This window comes from Silurus meridionalis, chromosome 20 (assembly GCF_014805685.1).
Source record: "Silurus meridionalis isolate SWU-2019-XX chromosome 20, ASM1480568v1, whole genome shotgun sequence".
In the NCBI taxonomy this organism is placed as follows: Eukaryota; Metazoa; Chordata; class Actinopteri; order Siluriformes; family Siluridae; genus Silurus; species Silurus meridionalis.
Genome location: NC_060903.1, coordinates 12,537,327 through 12,563,205, shown reverse-complemented (window position 1 = coordinate 12,563,205; position 25,879 = coordinate 12,537,327). Strand labels below are relative to the sequence as shown.

The 25,879-nt window shown below is 39.5% G+C and overlaps 1 protein-coding gene across 2 annotated transcripts in view; it reads right to left on the bottom strand.

The window, feature by feature from the left end:
• Positions 1 to 20,694, bottom strand: part of dip2cb (disco-interacting protein 2 homolog Cb) — a 56,949-nt gene extending 36,255 nt beyond the window's left edge. The window contains exons 1-4 of one of the 2 annotated variants that reach the window (XM_046876596.1): positions 19,653 to 20,694; positions 1,827 to 1,898; positions 1,624 to 1,731; positions 1 to 33 (exon numbers count right to left, since the gene is read on the bottom strand). The exon at positions 1 to 33 is cut by the window's left edge and continues 93 nt beyond it. In XM_046876596.1, coding sequence (XP_046732552.1) covers positions 1 to 33; positions 1,624 to 1,731; positions 1,827 to 1,898; positions 19,653 to 19,731 — 292 coding nt within the window. In that variant the 5' untranslated portion in view covers positions 19,732 to 20,694. The remainder of the gene's footprint in view (positions 34 to 1,623; positions 1,732 to 1,826; positions 1,899 to 19,652) is intronic. The other variant, XM_046876595.1, reaches the window with a different exon arrangement.
• Between the last annotated feature and the right edge of the window lie 5,185 nt (positions 20,695 to 25,879).

Genomic DNA, 25,879 nt, shown 5'->3' with positions numbered 1-25,879 from the left:
CCAATGCTGCCTGCACCGCTTCAGAGTGAACATCTAAAAGAGAGAAAAGCAAAATAATAATAACAATAAGTATTAGGCAGCGATGTAATACTACATTCATGCAATTCAGTATCGTGTCTCTGGATTTCCGGATAAGCTCGACGAGCAAAAGTTTGCGGACACCCTTCCATCACATTTATAGTGATTTTTGAACATGCAGTTCTGTACGACCGATAACGGCACGTTTAGAGTACGAGTATAAAATCAGTAATACGAGAATAAAGTTGTTGCAATATTTTGAGGGAAAAAAGTCAAGCTTACGAGAATATTTTGCGTACTGCTGCGACTTAGAGTCCAAAGTCCAAATCTGTTAAGAATAAAGCCGTAGCAATACGAGAGTAAAGTGGTAATATTTTGAGAGAAATCACAGAATTGCAAGAAACATTTAGTTGTTTTGCATAAAATAGATGTGGAGGATTTGGTTAAATCCTATTTTAGGTTAGGATTCAACAATAAAGAAATTTTTTGTCTTTTGCAGCATCAGCACAGAGTTATAAACAGTGAACGGACGCTGCAGCGGTTATGTAGGAAACTTAATTTATTCAAAAGAAAAAAAGCTGACAGACATTGAGGAAATTACCTCATTGTGAAGTCTGAAATGGCAACCAGTGGTTGACTTTAAGGATATCGTTGGATGCATGTGTGTGCTTTTCAAAGAGGACGTTGTTTCTCAAGAGACTTTGAGAAAGATGACATAAAAAATAATAATAATAAATAAATAAAATCAATCCTGAAGGAATACACAAATTGAACACCAATATTCCGGCTTTATTCGCAATATGCTAATCATTTATTCTCGTAAGTTTTACTTTGTTTCCTCAAAAGATAATAACTTTATTCTTGTAATTTTTATTATTTTATTTTTTTTAACATGGCACTAAAATGCCGTTGTGAGTTTAGGCTTCCGACTGTGTGTTTTTATTTTTTATTTTTTTGGTTCATTCATTTCTATCTGACTTCATTCAGAAGTGTCTCAAGAGCACTAGTGAGATCAGGCACTGATGAGCTTTGAAGAGGTCTGGGAGTGCAGTCAATTTTCCAGTTCGCCCCAAAGGTTTTTAGAGTGGATAAGGTCAGATATCTGTCCAGGACACTCGAATTCTTCCACTCCAACCTGGGAAATCCATGTCTACATTGTGCTCGCTTTGTTTGCCCAGGCATTACCTAGCTGAAGCGGGTTTGTCCCTCTTAGTTCCATTGAAAGCAAAATTGTAAAAGCTACAGCACACAAAGACATTCTTTACAATTGTGTCTTTCCAATTTTTACAGTTTGGGAAAGAACGACATATGGGCGTGATGCACAGGTGCCCACAAACTTGTTTGTGTATGTTTGCATATGCACAAAACATGGGTACTAAACTGTACCACTGCCTGTCGCACCATCAACCTACACCTTTAGTACTTTTAGTATGTATTTAACATAGGAAAGTACATGTATTCGTTTAAATCTTTACTTTTAAGACGTCCAATGATGTAACTCGGATCAGGGTACACCTTTATTCACATTTTCAGGTACATATTAAAAGATACCAGAAATAACGTGATGTGGAAGCGCCCTTGCCTTTCTGAGAACGTACAGCTTACCTGAACAATATCGCTCATCCCGCGAGCCAGTGGAACGTCGCCGCTGGTAACGAGATGAAAAAGATGACGATGAAGACGGAGTTACTGGTACTCGAGACTCTGCCCCTACTGTAAGTACAAAAACACAAAAGCCAAAGAAATAGGTCATTCATACTGAAGTTGTTCAATCTGATGCAGAAAGGGGAGTATTGAATGTGTAGTACCTGCTGCATGGGGCAAGTAGGCTCGAATGAGTTTGGCTCTTTTCTTCTCATAACCCTTCTGTGTGATGTCCCCTGTCGAGAAAAACAGTATGGTTAAGCATTTCCTGGTACACTCACTTTAAAAACAAAATGCAAAAACTGTGATCAAAACTTGAAGCATTCACAGCTGCCCACTTGTTCAGTGTTGCTCATTGTTGTGACATTTATATGTATATTTATATGTATTTATTCAGTGGGAGCGCATCTGACTTTATATAAAGAGTTTCATTGGTTCACCTGAACCCGTTCGGCAATTTCATTGGTCTAATGTTATGTCGCTCAGTGTTTTGGCTTGAAGTTTGTGAAACCGGGAAAAACCCAGGAAAAATCCATAAATTAACCGCTTCGTTGTTTAAGCCGCGGGGTTCAAATCGTGGGGAGAAAGTAGCAGCTTATAGTCCAGAAAGTACGGTATTTGGTCAATACAGTCAGATATACCCAGGTTGCTTCTCACATGCATAAAACTGGAGGTATTCTGACAGGAATGAGGTTGAATTAACACTAATAATACAGAAAAGCACAGCTTCTTTATTTTTTTTTTAATTAAAGAATATCATTTGTAAAAAAGTTATGAATTGAACCAAAGAATCAATATAAATATACAATGAATCAGAAGGAAAGCAATCGTTTCTTTTCCCTTACCATAGGTTATGCGTGCGTTTACCGAGTTTTCGTTTAAACACAAAAATATTACACATTCACAGGTGCATGTTCCCCATTCCCACTCTTTACAAACATAATATCCAGAGAATAAACACTTGAATGATTGTAGGATTCATATGGAATTATCCTGGGCCCTGGGCCTGCTGTAACATCTGCCCACAATTATTTAACCTCAAGTGGACAGCTGCAGCATGTAGCTTTATACATGTGAGAATTTAAATACGAATTTCATACGGTATTTCTGATGAGAAACAGCGCATGTTGGATGTTTTGGAGACAAGCTGAGGGAGGCGAGATTGAGATGGTTTGGACATGTGCAGAGGAGGGACATGTGGTACACCGGAAGGAGAATGCTGAGGATGGAGCCCCCAGGAAGGAGGAAAAGAGAAAGTCCAAGTAGGAGGTTTATAAATGTGGAGACGGAAGACATGCAGGTAGTTAGGTTAAAAGAGGCAGATGTGTAGAGGACAGAGGGGGTTGTAGACGGATGATCCGCTGTGGCGACCCCTAATGAGAAGCCGAAAGATGAAGATTTCTGACGAAAGACCGATTTTCTGTCGGTCTGTGACTGCAATCACACTACACTTTTCTTTCCAGTGACTTCCATTCATACGCATTTGAATTGGAAAGCTGGAAACACAAGCACTGAAAAAAAGTTCTGCATTTTGCTGTGTTTCCAAAAGTTGATGAACTTTGACCTGCAAATTAGACATATGGAAGATCGAGAGGTTACAGTATGACCTCTACAGAGAATACAAGATGAAGAAAGTACTGATTATAGTGGTGTTGCAGCATTAAAACCACAGCTTTAAAACAAAGTAAACTCAACATAACAAAAGCTGCCTGCTTTGCTGTCACTGCTTACACAAACAAATCGCATATTTTAAAACCTTCGTATCCAGCGGCTGCCCAAATTCGCAGCAGTCTTCCACAAAAATTCACATGCTGAAAGTGTAGTCAAGCTACAGCCTTAAACTAGACTTGATTTTAGGCAGAAATGTGGTTTCACTGTTTGGTCGCATGGTATGCTAACAGAAACTGAGATGACGGAAGATGATAAGAATAGCGGTGTCAGCTTTATCCATCAGGCTAGCAGTGGTGAACTCGACAGTGGTGAACTCGACTCATCTTGTAATGATTATGTAATTTCCTACTACTGCAATGATGCTGTCTTTTAGGTAGTTCAGGAAGTATCTGGGCACCAATGTGTTCACAATACAAATGGAATGTGGTCATATACATAGACAAAATGTAAAAGTATTAAAGGGTTATTCCCTCATTAATGACTCATCATACAGTTGGTAAATTAACTACAGAATATGGGAAAAAAATATGGTTCACAAAATTGTATGTCACTGGATTTAGTAGCGATTTTTCGATCTTAAGATGGCGAGAGCGATATGACAAAATCGTAAAAATCGCTTCTAAATACAATGACATACAATTTTATGACTCCAGCTTTGTGCTAAGTTAAAGAAAGAACCATATTCTGTAGTCGATTTACCATCTGTATGATGTGTCATTAATGAGGGAATAACCCTTTAATACTTTTACATTTTGTCCATGTAGTGTATATGACTACAAATGGAATGTGGTACAATATTATGTACGATGTACAATACCATTGGAAGCACAACTGGGATGAGCATATCTCCCGCCCTGTGAGATGCCCAACTCTCTCTAGCGGTCGCCGAAGTAAAGTTGTCTTAGAGTGTATTTTTTTTTTTTTTTCGTTTCAAACAGCAATTTTAGTGATAAAAGCATGTCATCCAAGCGCTCAAGAACGTCTCCTGCTTGTAGTGAAAAAAGAAGAGGAAAACCATCAGTTTAGAGCAGAAAATTTTAATTATAAATTAGCATGAAGCAGGAAAGACTGTCACAGTCATAGTACAATCTTTGACTCGTCATTGTAGCGCATCACCATTGGAAGTAATGGACTACCTGTACTCCCTTTACTTAAACTAGGAGTCTCAAATCTGTTTTAGAGATTTATAGAGCTCTAATCTGAACCATATTAAACATTGGAAAGTATTGGAACGCTGACTGCACCCCAGGCCTCCTCGCTCTACAACAGTACCTGACTTTACTTCCTAAATGGATGAATGACCACAAATCTCCACAAGCACACACAAACATTTTGTGGAACATCTTCCCAGGCGAGTGAAAGTTATTGTAGCAGCAAATGGAACTAAATGTAGAACAGGATGTTCAAAAAGCACATATGAATCTTACACATATGAATGAAACTTTTGTCTATACAGCGTATGTCCTGATGGGTAATTTTAGGGTTTTGATCTGATTAGGAAAATTGATCCAGGGTCAAAAACAGGGTCAATGTGACAGCAAAGTCAAATGTTTGAAATATGTGTGTGGTTTTTTTTCCATCGACTCCTTCCTGTTTGTCTTACAAAGATGGCTCTTGTTCTGGAACATAATACCCATTTTTATTGCCATCGGTCTATAAGTAATTAAACACAATTGTTCAAGAAAGTGGTTCTTTCATATGATTGATATGGAATTATCATTGTAACCAGCAGATGAGCAGAAAAGAGTTTGGGATAGCCCCAAACAGGATTAAGTTCACAACAAGGTCAAATGATTGAAATAGTTTTTCCTCTTTAAATAGCTTCCTTCCTATTTGAAGTATATTTCCAAGGGTATTTTGTTTGGCAAATCTTTAAATAACCTTGACAGTCACTATTTCACTGTTACACATTGACAAAACAATACACCACCTTAATGAACATTTTTGGTGTGTGTTTTGCAGAGTCTGATACATTCATCAGCGTTAGTGATGGCGTCTATTCTGATCAGGGGGAAATCTGTGAGAAAAAATGATGAAAATGCAGAAAAGTGTGTTCATTGACAATATTTAATCAATGGAGGCAATTCAGTCAGCAGCACATTGTGTAACACTACACTGGGTGTTTTGTTTTGTTTTTTCAAACTCAGCAATTTGATATCAGTGAAGTGTTTAGGTGTGTGAGACCTTTTTTTTCCCAAAACCCACCCCCACCCATTCCCTAAGGAATTCCTCCTGCACTCATTTGTGGTATCTTTCAAAGCTAAATAAAATTGAACTAAAATCCCCCCCTTACCTAAATGTACATAAAAACACAAACATTGTATTATATGGACAATAGTTTGTGCACACCTGAGCCTAAGATTCAAATGTGTTTTTTCTACATCCCATTCCACATTTAGTCCCCATTTGATGTTCCACTAGGGACTGGTGTGTGGTTGTGGGGATTTGTGTTCGTTCAGCCATTAGGGCATTAGTAGCATCAGGTACTGATATAGTGCGAGGAAGCCTCAGGTGTATTCCAATTCGTCCCAAAGGTGTTCCAATAAGGTTAAGGTCGGATCTTCAATGAAGAGCTACTCAAGATCTTCCACAACAACCCAAGCATGTCTTTATGAACCTGGCTTTGTACACAGGGGTATTGTCATGGGACAGGTTCGAGTCTCCTAGTTCAAGTGAAGGAAAAAGTCTATGGTACTTCATTCAAATTGTGCACCTCCAACCACATAAAGGTGGAAAGTCAGGTATCCTAATACATTTGTCCATATAGTAAATATTTTATACTATGGTGGCTGACGACTTATTTTTCCATTGTAATCCTGGTCTTGGATTCCTGCTTACACAAATTCAGCAAATACATTCATTATACATTTTCATTGAAAAACAGTGATCTAAAATCGCTGCTTGAGGCTTAGACCTTTAGAATGATGTATAGTTAGTCATGGTTACTCTTGTCCCTTTTTATTTGATCTATTGCAAAACACCTGAGAACAAAGGGATATTGGTAGCGCGGGTGCAACACTAAAGGCTAAGAGGTTCAATATAAGTTGGAAGGTGAGAGGATGCCTGAGAAATGGAGGAGGAGTGTGCTGGTACCGGTTTTTAAGAATAAGGGAGATGTGCAAATCTGCAGTAACTACAGGGGAATAAAGTTGTTCAGTCACACCATGAAGTTATGGGAAAGAGTAGTGGAAGCCAGGCTAAGAGAAGAAGAGACCATCTGTGAGCAACAGTGTGGTTTCATGCCAAAGAAGAGCACCACAGACGCATTATTTGCTTAGAGAATGTTGATGGAGAAGTATAGAGAAGGTCAGAAGAAGTAGCAGTGTGTGTTTGTGGATTTAGAGAACGCGTACGACAGGGTGCCAAGAGAGGAGTTGTGGTATTGCATGAGGAAGTCTGCTGTGGCAGAGAAGTATGTGAGGGTGGTGCAGGACATGTATAAAAATTGTGCAGTGAAGTGTGCAGTAGGAATGACAGACTGGTTCAAGGTGAAGGTTGGACTGCATCAAGGATCGTCTGTGAGCCCTCTCCTGTTTGCAGTGGTGATGGACAGGTTGACGGACGAGGTCAGACAGGAGTTTCCGTGGACTATGTTGTTTGCAGATGATATTGTGATTTGTAGTGAGAGTAGGGAGCAGGTTGAGAAGAGCCTGGAGAGGTGGAGGTATGCACTGGAGAGAAAGGGAATGAAAGTCAGTAGGAGTAAGACAGAGTACATGTGTGTGAATGAGAGGGAGGACAGTGGAGTGGTGCAGTTACAGGGAGAAGAGGTGGAGAAGGTGGAGGAGTTCAGGTACCTGGGGACAACAGTGCAAAGTAATGGAGAGTGTGTTAGAGAAGTGAAGAAAAGAGTGCAGGCAGAGTGGAGTGGGTGGAGAAAAGTGATAGCAGGAGTGATTTGGTATAGAAGGGTATCTGCAAGAGTGAAAGGGAAAGTTTATAAGAATGTGGTGAGACCTGCAATTTTGTATGGTTAAGAGACAAGAGGCAGATCTGGAGGTAACAGAGCTGAAGATCTTGAGATTTTTATTGGGAGTGATGAGGATGGACAGAATTAGAAACAAGTTTATTAGAGGGACCCCATGTAGGACATTTTGGGGACAAAGCGAGAGAGAGACCTGATTGAGATGGTTTGGACATGTGCAGAGGAGAGACATGGGTTACATCGGTATATCATAATTCTTACATTTTGTAAAGCTGCTTTGAGACAATGCTCACTGTGAAAAGTGCTATAGAAATAAAATAAAATTAATTGAAGTTTCTCTTTATATTTTTTTACGTCGTGTGTAATCCAGCAGGGGGCTTTTTACACAAAGAAGAGCTAATGTTGTTCCATTCATTGTTGATGAGCTTCGAATTTTGTGAACTTCCCTAAACATTTGCGCAAAAGACGAATATAGAAGTGAAGTAAACGCCCAAATGGTGGCACCCAAACTCTCAGAAATGCCTCCGTTTCGTTCTTGGTAATATTCTAACCAACGATTTGTTAAGACGGTTAAAAGCTTAGGCTCAGTTCGTTTTCTTTTGTTCAGGAATGCAGTACATAAAAATAAACGCATCAGGGTGACGCGGCTACATTTGGGATTGACACTCGAATAGCCAGCCTGTTTAAACCTCAGATTTAGCCTGCATGCACTTTCTAGCCGGCTAGAGCAGCTTGTTTTTAGTAACGCACCCCAAAAACAGGAATGCACCAAATCATAGAGCCAAACATGGCCATGAGTTTAAAATAATCAACTTTTTTTTCCTCTTCTTCTTCCCCTCATTTTTCTCACCAGCAATTTTTCTGAACCAACATGTTCTAGATTAAACATTTATTTAAGACTTTCTAAAGGCCTACAAAATAATAACTCGTGTCAAGCAGTACACTTTTATTTAATCTTTTACAAACAGAATTTCTCCATTAAATATTATTTAGACTGGGTTTTATTTAAGTGTATTCATCGATTAAATAATTATTTCATTAATTTAACAGCATATTCATGTAAACATGTTTACACATGAAACACAAGTGCTCGAATCAAATATAGGAACAAACACTCTTCAATATTCCAACGAGTTGTGTCGAAGAACTTCGTTAGTTGAGGTCTGAGCCAAATTATCGTTTGCGTTTAATTGAAAAAAAAAAGAAAAGAACCCACTCAAACACGCGAGGAAAATAACCATCTACAAATACATTATTCAAAATGACGTTCTAAACAGATATAATGCAAGGAAGAACCAGAACTAAACTCTTTAACGTGAAAAGCAACCACACATGCAAAATAAATCAATAAAATAAAAATCTCCACACATGATTAGAGGCTAATTATGAATTGATGCAAAGTGATGAAGCTGAGGTCGAAGAACTTTCGGAACCGGACTTCACATGCCACAGCGACAAGATTGGCATTTCTACCTCTGTGTTTTCCCACTGTTTCCTGCACCAAAGCTTTTTATTCAGTGGTTTAAAAGAAATCACCTTTCTGGTTTAGTGCACACCCAGTTCAGTATAAAATCCCAATAAAAATATAGATATTTGAAATACTAAACGGATACACACAGAGATGTACACTCAAACAACACACCTCCATTATCCTGTGATATTTCTACACTACTAAGAGCTAAGTAACACTCCCTACAGCGCTCTGAAACAATCGCACATGTCAAGCCAAGAACAACATCACACATCCTCCTCGTTGCCATGTCTTCCTCATGCCTTCCTCTTTCTCTACCTCTTTCATTTCCACACTTATGTACTGTTTATGAATTCGTCTCCGCGCTCTACAGCGGTGTCATTTTGCATAATAAAACTACATGCAGGTCGAAGGTTCTCTTTCTAGCTCTCTCGCTCTCTCACATACACACATACTAATTTTAGCACAGCTACTAACAGCATCTGAAGCATCCAAAACATTTACTGTAACGTGTGTGTGTGCGCACCAATCTGACAATCCTATTTTCAGAGAACCCGGAGCACCGGGTTGGAAGGATCACACAAGTAGCTTAATCGTGCAACTTTCCGTTTTGGGCCTTTGGGCTTTAAACAGCAACGCCTACAATCCTGTGGTCACGCCCTTTTGTCAAACTCCTGCAGCATCAGCCGTTAGACATCATCGTATAACCAAGGGTGGGTCAAAACCACAGGAGCTAGTCTTATTGCATGCACACAAAAAATCCTCGAGATCAATGCAGAGATTAAATGGAGTTTTATTAGTTTAATATCAATATGTATAGGCAGGAACGCTACATGCTGTAAATGTAAAATGTACCTTTGCAGCATATAGAATTCGAAAAAAAGTTAAAGTGCTTTGTAAAAAAAAAAAAAACTTGATCCTCGTGCTTGTGCAAATAGGTCTGGCTCTTACAATACTAACAATACCATGAACTTCAACAGCGCTTGTAGAGAGTAGTAGTACAACAAGTGCTCGTTGAAGTGGTTAGTAAAGAGGCAGAACTTCAGTCTTTGTTTGAAGACGGCCAATGACTCAGCTGTTCAAACACTAAGGGGAAGTTCAGTTCACCACCCAAGTGCCAGGATACAGAGGAGTCTTTGGGCATGTCTACCTTGTACCTTAAAGACTGAAGGGTTGAATTGAGTACTTCTAGATATCTAGTACAGAGTGAGGTTTAATTAGTATCTTCAGGCACAAGGGGCCTGTTTTTGGCTTGGAAAGTGAGGTTCAATATGATTAGTTCCAGGAAGAATAAACACAACTAAAGGGAGACCACAAACAAGAGCTCTAAGAGGTCTTAATAGCTGACTCCCAGAACCACTCAAAATAGTTTCGTAACGGACCAACAGATGGCAGCAAAAGTTTGTACGCACAGTCACAGGGAGCACCAACCTTCATAAGTCAGTGTGCTAAAAGACATTGTCCTGTGTACATCTGGAGCAGTGAAACTGGTGCTATTCTGACACCATGAGCACAATGTCAACGAGCTCCCCTCACACGTGAGTTTCTCACAGGAAACAACATGATCTTACTTCCCGCACCCACCCTACTCGCCAGATTTGGCTCCTGCAGACTTCGCCCTCTGCTCCAAGATGTAGATCCGGCTCAAAGGTCGCAGTTTTAACACCGTTGCGGAGATCCAGTGCGAAAAGACTTTCAGGACACATTTCAGAAGGAACGCGGGGAACGCTGTATTGCTGTGCAAGGGGGCTATTTTGAAGGTAATAGTGTGGATTAAATAAAGGACTCACTTGCAAACAGAGCATGTTTTAAAACTTTCTGATATCACCTCGTTTTAGCACACAAAATCTGTCTCCTATATTTCTAATATAAATTTGTTAAATAAATATAAATAAAAAGAGGAGACAGCCAGACATCCAAAATATATACTGAAATACCACCCTAAGTATAATCTTGAGTGTAGATTGATGGTCATTTACAAATGCAAGATATTACAATACTACAGATCCCCACAATATAGAAACTTCATCCACTCGTCAGGGTTTTAAACAAAGCCAGATGATGCTTTTCATTGGGTTCCTGAATTCGGATCCATGTTGTGGACTCTGCTTGGGTGACTTGAGAGGCAAGATCAGAACAACAGCACGGACTGGTGTGGATTGGGAACATCTGAGCTCTTAGGTCAGGAATGCGAAATGAGGCCCAGGATAAACGGTTCCATTCACATACTCAAGAAGAAATTAAAAATAGAAACGGGAGTTATGAGACAGCTGAGCAACCTGATCCGGGGAGCAAATCCTTCCCCTCTCTCTCTCTCTCTTTCTCTCAGTCCTTTTCTTCACTTCACTCTCCTTCTGCCCAGCGCACACACAATGGAGAACTCTTGTTCAGAAGATGAACATGTTGAGACTGAATAACTGGGGAGAAGTGATGTGACATGACATGACTAAGCATAAAAACAGTATATGCATAGTGGTCAAAACCAACACAACAAACTACCACAAGAATCCCAAACAACTTCAGTATGGAACAGATTACTAACCCTTCAGATAGGTTTCATCATAGAATAGGTGATTTAAGAGGAAAAGCAGCCCAAACCACACCGCGAAACGTCACCCACAGGAAAACGGAGCTATTATATATATATATATATATATATATATATATATATATATATATATATATATATATATATATATATATATATATATATATAAATAAATTATATATATATATATATATATATATATATATATATATATATATATATATATATATATATATATATACACACACACACACACACACACACACACACACACACACACACACACACATACATATACATACAGTATATATATTTATTTATTTCCCTTGAATTTGTCACACATCTGGAGATGGACCTTTCTGACTTACAGAATTCTTCCCATATGCGCGTATTACACACAAAATGACGCAACATGCTTTAAATATGGAATTCACCACCATCTCTTTTGTCTTTCTTTGTCTCTCAAACCCACACCCAGGCACCCATGTGCGGAATGTAGGTCAAGTCAAAAAGCTTCCTCAATTTATGACCCACATGCACACAATAAATATGTAACTGACTGTATAAAATATTAACTCTTGATTGCCAGGATGTAGGGCCTGAAAAACACACGAGCGCACGCTTCTGCGTATGTGTATGCTAGTTTACATAAAATACCTGTAGAGCAGGATGAACACCTGCCTTATAATAACGCACCAAGCACACGTTGAGAGGAAAAACACACATACAGAGAGAGAGAGAGAGAGAGAGAGAGAGAGAGAGAGAGAGAGAGCCAGATCGACTAACCGACAAGCAAACAGATCCCAATGTGTGAACGCAAGTGCTGACACATTCAAACACACGCTATCAGGCTATCAGGTCAGAAACTGCAATCTGTGATCTGCTGCTGCTACTAAAAAAAAACAACAAGAAAAACAACAGAGCTTATTGTATAAAGTATCATCAGCTAATTTTCTTCAAACCCAGCACCAATATACACTTAAGTTTGTGGACACCAGAGTATAAACAGTGCTTTTTAAACATCCCATTCCACATTTATTTCTGATTTGCTCTTACAATAAGCTCCACTCTTCCGGGAAGACAATTTGGGAGTGTGCTTTTGGACATTTTGGAGATTGATGTAGGTGATGTGATGAGGCCTGGGGTGCAACTGTTCAATAGTTGAGGTCAGAGCTCTGTAGCAGGCCACTCAAGATCTTCCACTCCAACCCATGTAACCCAACCCATATCTTCATGGAGTTTAAAGCGCATTACGGCGCTAAGCTCTGGATAACGCGGTCGGCAAACAGATAAACGCATGACATCCTGCGTTAAATAAGCGCAAAAGACGTTACTGTCGTCGAGGTGACGTTGTTTTAAGATGTACCACTGAGTCATTGAGTTTCTGGGATTCTATTTTGATTTCCGCGCAAACTATAAACAAACTGTGTGGGAAAACCTGCAGCTCTACTCGAGCAGCATTTGCGTTATTTTCTCCAGACATTTATTCCAGGAGATGAAGGGAAAAAAAATGATGACAAAGAATACTAGTACGTTTATGTAAACAATGAAATATAATGATACAGTAAGTTATTTACTTCTCTGGGAAGCCACACTAATACGTGTAACCACGTAACCGTGCTATGTGATGCTGAGGTAGATAGTTATTCTCCGTTTTTGATAGAGGAGCAAAAATGAACAAAAGCGAGGATGCAAATTAGATTTAAGCATATTGTTCTTTGTAGTTGTAAGTCATAATAGTGAGAACGTTCACTGGGTTAGCTGTCAAGTACTAGCTGAGAGTAAGCCGTCTGTCTCCTCCATTAAAACCTGAAGATGAAATAGATCGCATTTCTGTTCAGGCAGCTTTTTATACAGCGTTAATGGCATTTTGCTTTTTGTGAATTCGCTGTTCAGGTCGTAAAACGGACAAATTCCGATTATTATTAATATAGATTATTATTATATGTACACACGTTATTATGATAACATTTATTTTAAATACATGATCAAATACGTTATTGTAATTATTATAAAAAAATATATAAAATGTAATCATTTTAAACTTTTCATACGCCATTTGTTTATTCTGGGTGCAACTATACTAAAATATTCAAATAATATACAAATTGTTTATGTACAGTGGTCTGGGAAAACTCATATTTTTGGAATTGGTTTTTGGTTTTTTAACTAAAAATGGAGAAACTTTGATTGATCCCAATCCAGCTCCTCTGAAGGACAGCGCATCTACCTCTATGTTTTTAACTTACCCCACTAACAGAAAAAACAACATTACTGACCGATCGTTTCTCATTACATTCTAAACTGGTTTAGAGTTTATGGGGCATTTGTGCTACGGCAAATATCTCCAAATCATGGCATTCGTTGCATGAGAAAATGCCATTTTCCTGGCAAGGCTTTCGACATCTACCCACTTTTTTATTTTCTCCTGATATGCTTGTTAAAACCCTTTACATGTCTTTTTTTTGTAGGGAGATGTTAAGGAACGATAGAAAAGGTTTCAAAGGCGACTGATCAATCTGAATACATTTCTCTGTATGTTTTGGCCCCCTGTACAAGCAGATTTGAAAAAATAAATAAAAAATAATAATTCTCTAGTAATAAAGATATAAGGGAAAAAATGAGAAAAAAAAACAAAAATAAGTGTTTACAATACAATCATTTAGAATAAAATCTTCATAAAAATAAAATTCGACCACAAAAAACAGGATATAGAGCATAACAAATGGCAGCACTTCAAGACATTGTGACTTATGAGATTACTTAAAGTGCAGCCGCCAAAATGGGCAAATTTGGAAATCCGTGTGTGTGTGTGTGTGTGTGTGTGTGTGTGTGTGTGTGTGTCTCCCTAAGGAATAAATCTAAAAACGCAGCTGTAAGGCCTACAACAGAGAAACATTGGGCTACTCAAATCCAATAAACGCCTTTTTAGTCGCGTAATATAGTCACGTGATCCATCCAACTCAAAACACTTTATAGGATTGGGTTACCTACAGCAACTAAAACGTTTCATCTGTCTGTTTAAAAAAAGGAACAGATATTAACTAAATCGCCTGATGAAGTTAAAACACAGTCCAGTCAAGTCTATTTCTATTGCGCTTTTCACAACAGACATCGTCTCAAAGCAGCTTTACAGAATTTAACAGTTAAGGTGAACTGTGTGTATTTATTCCTGATAAACAGCCATGGCGACTGTGGCAAGGAAAAACTCCCTTAGATGTTATGAGGAAGAAACCTTGAGAGGAACCAGACTCAAAAGGGGAACCCGTCCTTATTTGGGTGACATCAAGAGTGTGATCATAAATCTTTAAACAATACAAACCAAAGCGTTTTGTACAAGTGCGCAGTACAGGAATATACGCGTTTTCGGGTATATCAGTGTGGGCGTGCAGTATTATATTCATAAAGCGGAAATCTCAAAGTATAACCCAATACGGATAATCATTTTCAGGCTATTTATCTACAACATCCAACTGGGTTTCTAAACACCACTTACTGCTGTCTGTGTAACTGTAAATAGAAGCATACATACCATCATTAATAATACATTTATCTATATAGGACACTTCTGTCTGTTTAACGGTACTGACCTATTCAAATTAATCATGAAATAAGCTCAAATGAATAGCATGTAAATCTACATTTTTAAGATTAAGTAAATGGCGATGATGTCCACAACTACTGCAATATCTCATCACATTTTTTCCATGCAAAAACTTTTCGAAGCATCAAACCCATGCGATTAAGGCAGTAACACCCCATCATTAGGAGACCCTTCTCCATCAACTCCTTTTCCTGCTCTTTTATACTCTTCACACGCTGTCCCTCTTCAATTCACAACACAATTTCAAAAACTCAATTCCATTAATGAGTCGCTGCTGAACATTGATTTTGTGTCTCACAACCTTTTGTGTGATTTTGATGTATTGTCTGAGGTCATTAGGCTACAAAAAAAATCTATTTACAAACAAGTCTTAACCTCCTGGCAGAAGCAACCAGGAACTAAAAGATACTAAAGGTACTTCGCAACAAATCCGTGAGCAATCACAGAGATCATATCAATGAACCGAACTGAGAGTTCCTCTCGATATACGGAAATGTTCCAAGTACAGCAACGAGAAACAGCCTATGAGAATCAAAATAAATATTGTCAGTTAACATGCGCTGCGGATCCCTGAACGTGGATCTATGGTCCATCTGTCTGTGTGGGATGATGAGAGCAAAACGTTCAATAACAATCCTTATATAACAGAAGTACAAAAGTACTGAGACATTTGACTTTTCCAGCCATATGAGGTTCTTCCCCAAAGTGTTACCACACAATCTGTAGCACACCACTGTGTAGGATGTCTTCGAATAGGGTTGCATTATACTTTCCTTTCACTTGAACTAGGAGACCCAAATCTGTTCCAGCAGGACAATGCCCCTGTTCACATGTGAGCTCCATGAAGATCTGGTTTACATGTGTTGGAGAGGAAGATCTTGAGTGACCTGCTATAGAGCTCTGGTCTCAACCCTATTGAACACCTTTGGAATGAACTGGAATGCGGACTGAACACCAGGTCTCCTCACCCTACATCAGTACCTGCCTTTGAGTTGTGGCTGAATGATCAGCTGTTCTTATGTATGGTCAGGTGTCCAAGGTGTGACCATGACCCCTTTATGTAGATCTTCTAAGGACTTTGGTCACAAAGCTTTGGGTCAATGCCTTGGGTGGTTCCATGGAATTCCAGAGTAAGAATGGGAGCTTTGAGGATGGATTTGGACTTTAGTTAATGTCAACAGTCTGCTAAACTGACTCAGGACTACAGTTTGCTTCTGATCACCATCACTGTACCCCGCAACATTGTATATCTGCAATAAGTGGACATTCGGTGCAACCCAGACGAGGATGAGATCCCTCTTGAGTCTGGTTCCTCTCAAGGTTTCTTCCTTATTCCAGCTCGAAAAGTTTTTCCTCGCCAAAGTCACCACCGGCTCACTCATCAGAGACAAACTTACACTTACAAAGAACATATTAATTTTAATCACCACATTATCTGTGTAAAGCTGCTTTGAGACAATGTTTACTGTTAAAAACACAATACAAATAAAAATGAATTAAAAAGCTGAAGGCCCATGATTGTCTATACAGCATACAGATTTCCCTTCACTAGAACTAAGAGGCCTAAATCTGTTCCAACATGACAATGCTCCTGAGCACAAAGTGAGCTTTGTACCATATTTGTTGTCAAATTTGTTTTGGAAGCACTCAAGTGGCCTGGATAGAGCCATAACCTCACAGTAAACCTTTGGGATAAACTGGAATGCAGTCTGATCCACAGGCCTCACAAATGCTCTTGTGGCTGAATGAACAAAAATCCCTACAATAGCGCTCCAAAATCTAGTGGGCAGCCTTTCCAGAAGAATGGCATCTACTATAACAGCAATGAAAAATGCTCCATATGAGTGGCATGCTTTAGGAAAAAGGGTGTTCAACTAGTTCACATGAATGTCATGCTCAGGTGTCCTTATACTTTTGATCTAGCAGGATCTTAGCATGCACAAGAACGTACTCGATGCAATTAGAACATAGACCTGTTAATAAATACACGGATGTAAAACTGTTAAAATCCTTTGTGAAGACTGAATTCTCTCACAAATCATATATGTATGAAAAGTATTATAATATTTCTTAATCATGATTGAGATGGGTTTTTATTCTACCCGGCACTTTTCTCTTTTCCAAACACAAAGATGGGCACACTATCCAATGCACGAGGAAAGAAAAAAAATCCATCCTTTTGTTTGGTGGAATGATGCAATCGCAACGAAACTTGCCTGCTTCTGTTTAGCCTTTAAGAACAGGCCCTAAAGTCTGCCTCCACTCACACACCAACACAGGGTCCAGCAACTTTATTCCGTTCCTGACCCAATGCTACCCACAAGAGGTTTGTCCTGGGTCAAAATCACTGTCATTTTCCCAACGTCAGAGTCCAGAAATGGACTAAAATAGCACAGTGAGTAATGATGCTGCACACTGTGAACGCAATACGCCAAGCAGTGCGTTAAACCCGAACGGCTGCACAGGTGATGTCAAAGAGCGGCTCGTGTTCACCGTTAATTAAAATAATGAGGGTTATATTATTCCCGTGACACAAACGAACGTCACACTCACGAAAATAATCGAGCCGGGATCTCCGTGCTCACATCGCTCACTGAACGCAGATAATACGCTTTGCCGGAGAGCTCATTTGCATACTGCAGACTTTTGTGATATCAAGTAAAGCTCGGGAAATCAATGTCACGTCGCCCTGCGTTACGGGATCATTCTTCCTGTTCGGTATGTGCTTAGTTCTTTGTTCTCGTGCTACTAACACACGCGCTCTTGCGCGCTCACGCACAAGAATGTTGTTTATTATGGTTTTTATCACAATTAAAAGTGAATCAGAAACACTGCATCACGACTGACTCCAGACAGATGTGGAGCTCGGACATAAAAGTGGAGAAACGATCTGAATGCGCTTCTCCCGCTTACATTTCCAGACATCTCTTCATCTCCAGGAGGGTTCCAGAACCTGCTCGTTTCAAGTCACTCAAAGTACATGCACAGCTTAGGTGTAAGTGCATACCAAACCTGCAGATCTACAAAGATGACAAAATGCGATAAGTCGGTGAAACGGAACGCCGGATAATATTACAGTTACTGTCACCGCATTGCTCCCTGCAATAATTTTATTCATGTCTGATAGTTTAATAATCATATATTTATGCACTGAATAAGTATTTTAGGTAAGCGTGCATTACTCTGTACACTTGATGCCTTCGGGGATTAAAACGCTAAAATAACACACGACATTTGCTAGTTATGTATTAATTGTTATCTAGCATGAGTTGCTTTTGCCATGAGAAGCTTTTAGAAGGCCAGTAATATAGTCAGAAGATTCCTATGAAAGCTCCACCGCAGAAACCGGTAGAGACGCCAGGAGATGAGGGAATGCTTTGTTTTGTCTAAATAAGCCTTCAGGTCCACATTAGATTCCACGTCTCATAATAGAGGAAGCTGTAAATATAAGGAAATATATTAAATGATGATTTTTCATAAAGCACAAAAAAAAAAAACAAATAGAAAAAAAAAAATGAGAAGATTAACTGTCCTTTAACTCCGTCCCGGTGCACAGAAATGCACTGCATGGAATACTGAAGCTACATATATTAGTTTAGTGCAAATTCAAGCCATTAACATGCACTCGGTTTAGTAGGTAGACTCGCACTCAGTACTGGATCTACTAGCCTTCTGGGATTTAAAAAAAAGGCAAAAATTGGAATCTGATAATGTGAACTTACACTAAATCTTTGCGTTCCAGTTCATTGCGGATTTTTCCAGAGCATAACATTACCTATCGTCGTTTCTAAATCAGTCGCCTCGGCCTACACATACAAACGCACTCGCAAATTATATTTCTACTCGTTCATCATCGTAACTGGTTTATGCTCAGGGTTGCTATGAATCCAGTGTATATGAATCATGACCACGCTCGAACGCGGTCACACATGTTTCGGAGGAAACCAAAGAACCATGAGGAAACCCTGAGAGAAGGGAAAACTCTGCATGTAACCTGACCTGCGATCAAAGTGCAACCGAGGAAGCAACTGATATTTTCTTTTTGCTCCTCTTCAATGAATGCATTCAAGGTGACTGAGTGAACCTGAAAGCCCTGTTTCACAACTATGACGACATGCACACTGCCTTCTGTAGAACTAACGGACCAGATTTGTGATTTCTGCCTGCACCCACTAGACACTGCGTCATTGCATCACAATCCTGAACCTCATCATGATCACGATAAGCAGACGGTTTATCGTACAGGTCGTTAGAAGTGTTAGAATCAAAATTATGGTGTGTGTGTGTTGCATGAGACACAAATGTGGGTCCTCTGGTTGTACGGGTCAGTGCATGAGGACACTACACTGTGAGCCCCCATACTCTCTCACACACACACACACACACACACACCGGGGAACCATTCGCATTCAGACAGCGTACTGTGTGTCTCCCTGAAAGAGAAAGACTGAGTGTCTATTGGCAAGTGAACGCTCGCGCGACCCGAATTATTGCACAAATCTCAGCACGCGCTTCATCCTGCACCAGGACCAAGTATATATTAAAAAAAAAAGGAGCAACCGTGAAGGCCCACTACGTGTCATCCAAGGTCGCAGGTCTCTACCGTTCTGTTTTTTCCCCCACATCAGAAAATGCGTGGACGCGATAGAGAAAACGTAAATACGCAAAGAAAAAAAAAACCAAGTACGCGCAATGCTGCACGGGTTTAAGTCCGAATCTCCTCCATAACCACAGGCCTACATTCAGGCTCGAGAGAACCGCCGCCACTCACCTTCCGACAGCTCCAGTTCCAGCTCAGCGATCCGCGCTCGGATGTCCAGCGGCAGCGGTACTGCATCGCGCTCCGCCATTCGGTCTCCTCCCCGTGTGTCTCTCACACACAAACACTCACACACACACACACGTCTCACACACGGCACGCGCTCAGAGCCCGGACGGGCAGCGGGAGGATCCGCGCGTGCATTCGACTCGAGAGCACAAGCGCTCTAAAAGCTCGCTGGCGCGTGCATCAGAGCCGAAAAGGGGACAGTGGACGCGGATCCTTGCAATCGGGATGCTGCTTACGCCACTGAGAGACAGAGAGAGACAGAGGCTGAGTCAATCGGCTACAGCGCCTGTGCCGTGCCGTGGCGTTCGTGTCACGTGATAGCACGATGCACGTGTTTCCCGGTGGAGGGCGATAGAGCGCAGTGTCGGAGGGTCTAACGGAAATCTGCAGCTGTCTCTGGAAATCTCATAGAGCGGAATTTCTGCACATTTCATGATCACAACAATCTGAACAATTCTTTTGGTCAGAACTAGCTCACTTTTCTTCTTTTGGGGCTGTTCCATATTTGCATGATATTTAATACAATTAAGGATTATGAGAAAGTCATCTTATATCAGACTGGATCCAGCAGGGCCTGCAAAAAAACCCTCACCGATAGGAAAGATTACAGAAAGTTTCCAATACCACTACAAATCATCACCATCAAAACCAGTATCGAACGTTTTCCGGTTATGTAGGGTGTTTGTGTATTTCATTGAATCATTGCGGAACCTTGAAATCCGTATGCTTTATCCGAATGATGTCCTAATGATACATAATGGTATCCAGGAGATACCAACATGTGAAGTGGTTAAAGGTGTTCTATTGGTTCTTAATGGTATCCACTCGACCAGCAGTCCCCAACCTTTTTTTGCACCAAGGACCAGTTTCTTGGTGACTGCTATTTCTTGGTGACCCTGCAATAGACTATTTGCACAAAACAATGTATGTTTTTTACTGTATCTAAACCACTGCACATACTATAATGGTTTCTATGTCCTCTTTCTTGCACTCAAACACACACACACGCACACAGGCCCTCTTGCAGACCTGGAAAATCTGTTGCTAGTGAAACTTGCAGTAATCTATAGTTACTAGCTGGTGAGTACTGACAGAAGGAAATAGATTTTAAATAAAAAATATGTTCAAATAAATGAAATGCAATCATCGCATATCAATATATCAGATTTCCTATAATTTTCTATTATGTTAGTTAGTAATAAGGAAGCTGGTAAAGATGGTCTATGAATTTGATCAGCTATGTGTGCTGGGTGCAGGTTAGGATGAGCTTTCAGCAGGAATGAGGCTTTAGAAAGAAAAAAGAAAAAAACAACAAATTTGGAGCAATGTTTGGAGAAAAGGTTAAAATATAAACACTGGCCCAGTTGGTACAGCCAGATGGCACTATCACAGCAGCTTTGAAACAGACCTCGTGCCAGTCAGTGTGCCAGCTGTCTATTTTAAATAAAACCAAAACTGTGCATCACTTCCAAGTTTGTGAATGTTTTCATTTATTGTCTTTTGCATCACAGTTTGAAAACAACTTGACAATAGTTCGGAGTCTTGGGTGGATGTTTGCCTAGCTGTCACCTAAACTTAGGGAAATTGTAAACTTTCCTAACCCATATGGATTTGATAGATGATCATACTAGTGGTGTACCGGATGGGCCTTTATTTGATTTTGATTCTCATAAGCATTATGATTTCAAATAAAAAACATTTATGATAAGCCCAACATAAATTTTAGACGTTGTAGCACAATTGTTTTATGGAATGTTAACTCCAGGTCACCTCAGCTAAGATAATCGTGCAGTAGGAACAACATTAGACTGTATGCAATTATTTGCTTTAGAATTTTCATTATCAATAATTATATTGTCTGGAAATTGACTAAAAAGTATTATCTTTATCTTTTCTAAATTATCTTTTACATGAATTTCAGAGTTTTTTTTCCCAAAGCCCTCGAGCTCGCATGGACTGCACAAGTTTGTGTAAAACCTCATGGTACATTTTAGATCACATTCATATTTTCAATAGCTATATACTTATATTCAATAGAAGAGATTTTATAGGAAGAAAAAAATGCCACCTTTTGTACAAATCAGTTATAAATTTGCTTACAGTTAAATAGAAATTGAAATGTCACAGAATCTTGAATGTTAAACAATTCAACTAATCAAGCTATTGTACAAATTTCCCTTTACGGTTTCGAAATTCACAAATCTATTTATTACTTGTTTTAAATTAAAATAAAATCCGAGATTGACAGTGTGGTCTTAGACATTTGGATCCTACTGTATACATGCTCCCAAAAAGTTTGGGTAAGATCTGAGATTGTGGTCCATGTTGTCATCATTGCATTAAACAATTTATACATATTTGTCTGCAATACAGTATGTTAATGCTGTGAGTCTTGTGGTATGTTACGTCTCAAAGTTGCAGGCAGAACTGGGAAGGACACTGCACAAAACTCATTGAAACTAAAGAATACATTTGCCAAACCATTACACGATTACACCACAAACATCAGCCTGAACTTTTGACTAATTTTGTCTGTGTCAAAGTCCCTAGGACATCTGTAATTTTCAAAATAGTCACCCAAGCCCTATTGACACCAACAACCATGTGATAGTCATTGAGATCCCTTTTCCCCCATATTCTTAGGTTTAATGTAACTTGTCCTGTATTTTCATACATTTTATGCACTGTGCCACTGTCACATTTTAGCTGACTGGATTATTGGTGGTAGAAACATGATCTTAAAAAAAGATGAGTGTATGTACATGTAAATAAGCATTGATAATCCTTCAAAAATTATTATCCTCTCAAAATTATGCATAAATGGTCAGACTACAAATTCATGAGTACACAGTCAAGACTATCAAGAGTCAAGTCTCAAGTAAACAACGTGTTCGCATTGGTGTTTTTATTCTACATAAATAAAACATTAATTAATATATATTTTGTATAGAAAGCACTGGGGTTGTGCATCATACAGAGTACAGAATTCACAGAAAATGTTAGAAACTGTCCCATCACCATTATTCATCGAAGATGCATCAGCATGAGCACAGATTGCACAGATTGCACAGACTGCAGTGCAATGAATGATGTATAAGAAAATCTGCATCCGATCTGCATCAGTATATTTTTCAAGCCAACTGATGAATCAGCATCAGCTTCAGTAACAATGCTCACATGCTCTGGAAAAAAAAGATATCAAACACAGACTGAAAATAAAGGTCTCAAATACACGTATACACCATCAGTTATAACATTAAAACCGCCTGCCTAAGATTGCGTAGATCCCCTAAACAGCTAAAACAGCTCTGAAATGTCAAATCATAGACTACATGAGAAACCCAAACACCAAAACATTAGCAGCAGATCATTTATGTCCTATAAGTTGTGATTGTGGAACCTCCAGGGACTACACTTGCTTGTTTAGAACATCCCACCGATGCGTGATCAGATTGAGATCTGTACAATATGGAGGCCAAGTCAACAACATGGAACTTTTTTTCATGGTCTTTAAACCATGTCTGAACAGATTCTGCAATGGGGTAAGGGGGTGTTCTTGGTCTGCAACAATGTTTAGGTAGAATATTGCCCAAAACATTACACTGTCACTGTCGGTACTTTTTCCCTTCACTGACCCATAACTGTTTATTTTGCAGGTGGCACTGTAACAATCGAACAATACATGGAAACTGAGGACTCTAGAATGTCCAGATGTGAGAGGGTCATTAAAAATTGAGCATGGGCATCAATTCAATTCAATACACTGGCTTTATTTGTATAGCGCTTTTAACGATGGACATTGTCCAAGTTTGTCTTTGTAAGTTTGTCCCTACTGAGCGAGCCGTTGGCGACTGTGGCAAAGAAAAAGTCCCTGAGATGGTATGAGGAAGATTCCTTATAAGGAACCAGACTCAAAAGGGAACCCAGGGTGGCACTGAATATCCATTCATTATAGGTCCATCATTGTTGAGGCGTATGGTTCAGTGACAGACACTTAAATGTTCAGTGTTGTAGTGGTCATTGAGCAAAACTTATTTTTAATTGTAGTGGATTAAAGGTAGAAATTGTGTATATTAGCAATGACACATTGTGTCAAGATTAGAAATTGTACAATATATGAGGCACTGGTAAAATATCATTCATACAATAGTCTCAAATATCACTGAACTTAATTCAAATGATCCAAATATTCTCCGAAAGTAAAAGAGAGATCGATTAATTGCATTGTTTGTTTAGAGTTTTGTGTAGTTCTGAGTTCCTTTTGTTAATTTATGTTGTTTGATGAGGCACTTTGGTCCTGGAAACAAAACATTATCCTGTTTTACTATGTACTGCACTGTATATGGTTGAAATGAAAATAAAGCCTATTTGACTTGACTTGAATTAAAAGCTGTATTTAATTATTTCCATTTGGATTCCGAATGCTTAGTTTTTGCGAAAAAAACAACCACACGTTGCAAACTGTTGTGGTATAATAGAGGAGGGTGTACTTTCTTTTTCTGGTGATCATATGTAGTGTAACAGATTCAGGGACAACTGAATTAATCCTTCACTTTATTTGATTTAGTAAAACTCCATATTCGGGACACAGCTGTCTTCTCAGTCCCGGTTCCTCCTCTAAGAATCGTTATAGACCCCTTTAAAAAGTAAAGATGTACTGTTTGTCTTCAGTCTTTCTTGAAAGACTCAGCTGTTGTGACAATCAGCGAGGTTCATTCCACCCCTTGGCTCCCCACACAGAGAACAGTCTTGATGCATGTCTTCCTTAGGCTCTTGAGGGACAGAGAGCCATGCGCGCAACTCAAAGGGATCGAAGCACAAAGCAAGGTTTGTTAAGTGCCTTCAGTTAGATGGAAGCTGGTGTGTTTTTGACTTTGTTGGCATGCATTGGGGTTTAAGATTACAGGCAGACACAGGAAGCTAGTTGTAATGAAGGTGCAGGAAATTCTGAGGAAAATATAATCCATTGGTGCAGATGCATTCTGGATTCTGGATCGAGAAAAAGACCTGACAAACATTAATTTGTATTATGGCATTTATCAGAGCGACTTACAAAAAATACTTCATTATACCATGATAAGAGTGTTGATTTAAGTACTTCTTTGAAGACTTAGCTATTCAGACACCTGTGTGTCAGAACTAAGAAGAGTCTTGACACATGGCTTGCTTGTACCCTGTGAGATGGTAGGCCCAATCAGGCCCCATTTGAAGATTAGTGAGTGAGCATGGTTCAGTACAGGGTGAGCAGTATAAGAGCTGCGAGATAAGTGGGTGCTGGTCTGTTTTTGGCTTTGTAGTTAAACTTGTGTATTTTATATCTGATGCAGGTAACCACAGGACGCCGGTAGAAGGAGCATAACAATGGTGTGCTGGAGAAAGAACTTTAAAAAGGGTTGAAAAACAGAAGGTTGAAAATAAGCTGAGCAGCTGCATTCTGGATCAGTTGCATAGGTTGAATGTCCCTCAGAGGCAGACCTGCCTGAAGCGAGGAACAGTAGTCTCGTCTAAAAATCAATCTTAAAATGACAAGGGATTGAATTAGCGCACAAGTGCTTGAGCAAAAGTCTATAGGTATAGTAGGCCAGTTCCTTTTTCTATTGCTGTAAGAAAGAACCCTTTATGACGGGAGAAAACATGGGAACAATATTTATCTGTGCGAGTTGTCATAGACTTCCAGATGAAGATGGCAAGAGTGGAGCGTCTCCAAGGAAACACAGTATGTCAATGTTGATGCAATTTCCATTCAGGAGATGAGCTGTCATTCTTCATGAAAGACATGTGAGGACGCAAGCTAAGGCATGTAGCTGAGGGAGGAAAGCAAATAATGGGTTAAGTTTCAGCAGTATAGCAGGAACATGATGAACCGTGTATGACCTCACTGAAAGAGATTACACAATATGTAAAGGAAGAGACCTAGACGAAGACCAGAAGTAAGCTGTGTAGGAAAAGAGTGGAAAGTCTGATCTTTTACCAGGATGAACAGGAGTCTGGAAAATCCCTTGAAAATCCTGCTTGTCTTTCCTCTAAACATGGCAACTGCCATGGCAACCAAACCTTCTCCAGAACTGTAGCTGCTCTCTGAAACTACCTGTCAGACAATCTCTCACTGTTCATATTTAAATAAGTGCCCCAGGCCTCCATGCTGTATAACCACGTTACTGCAACACATT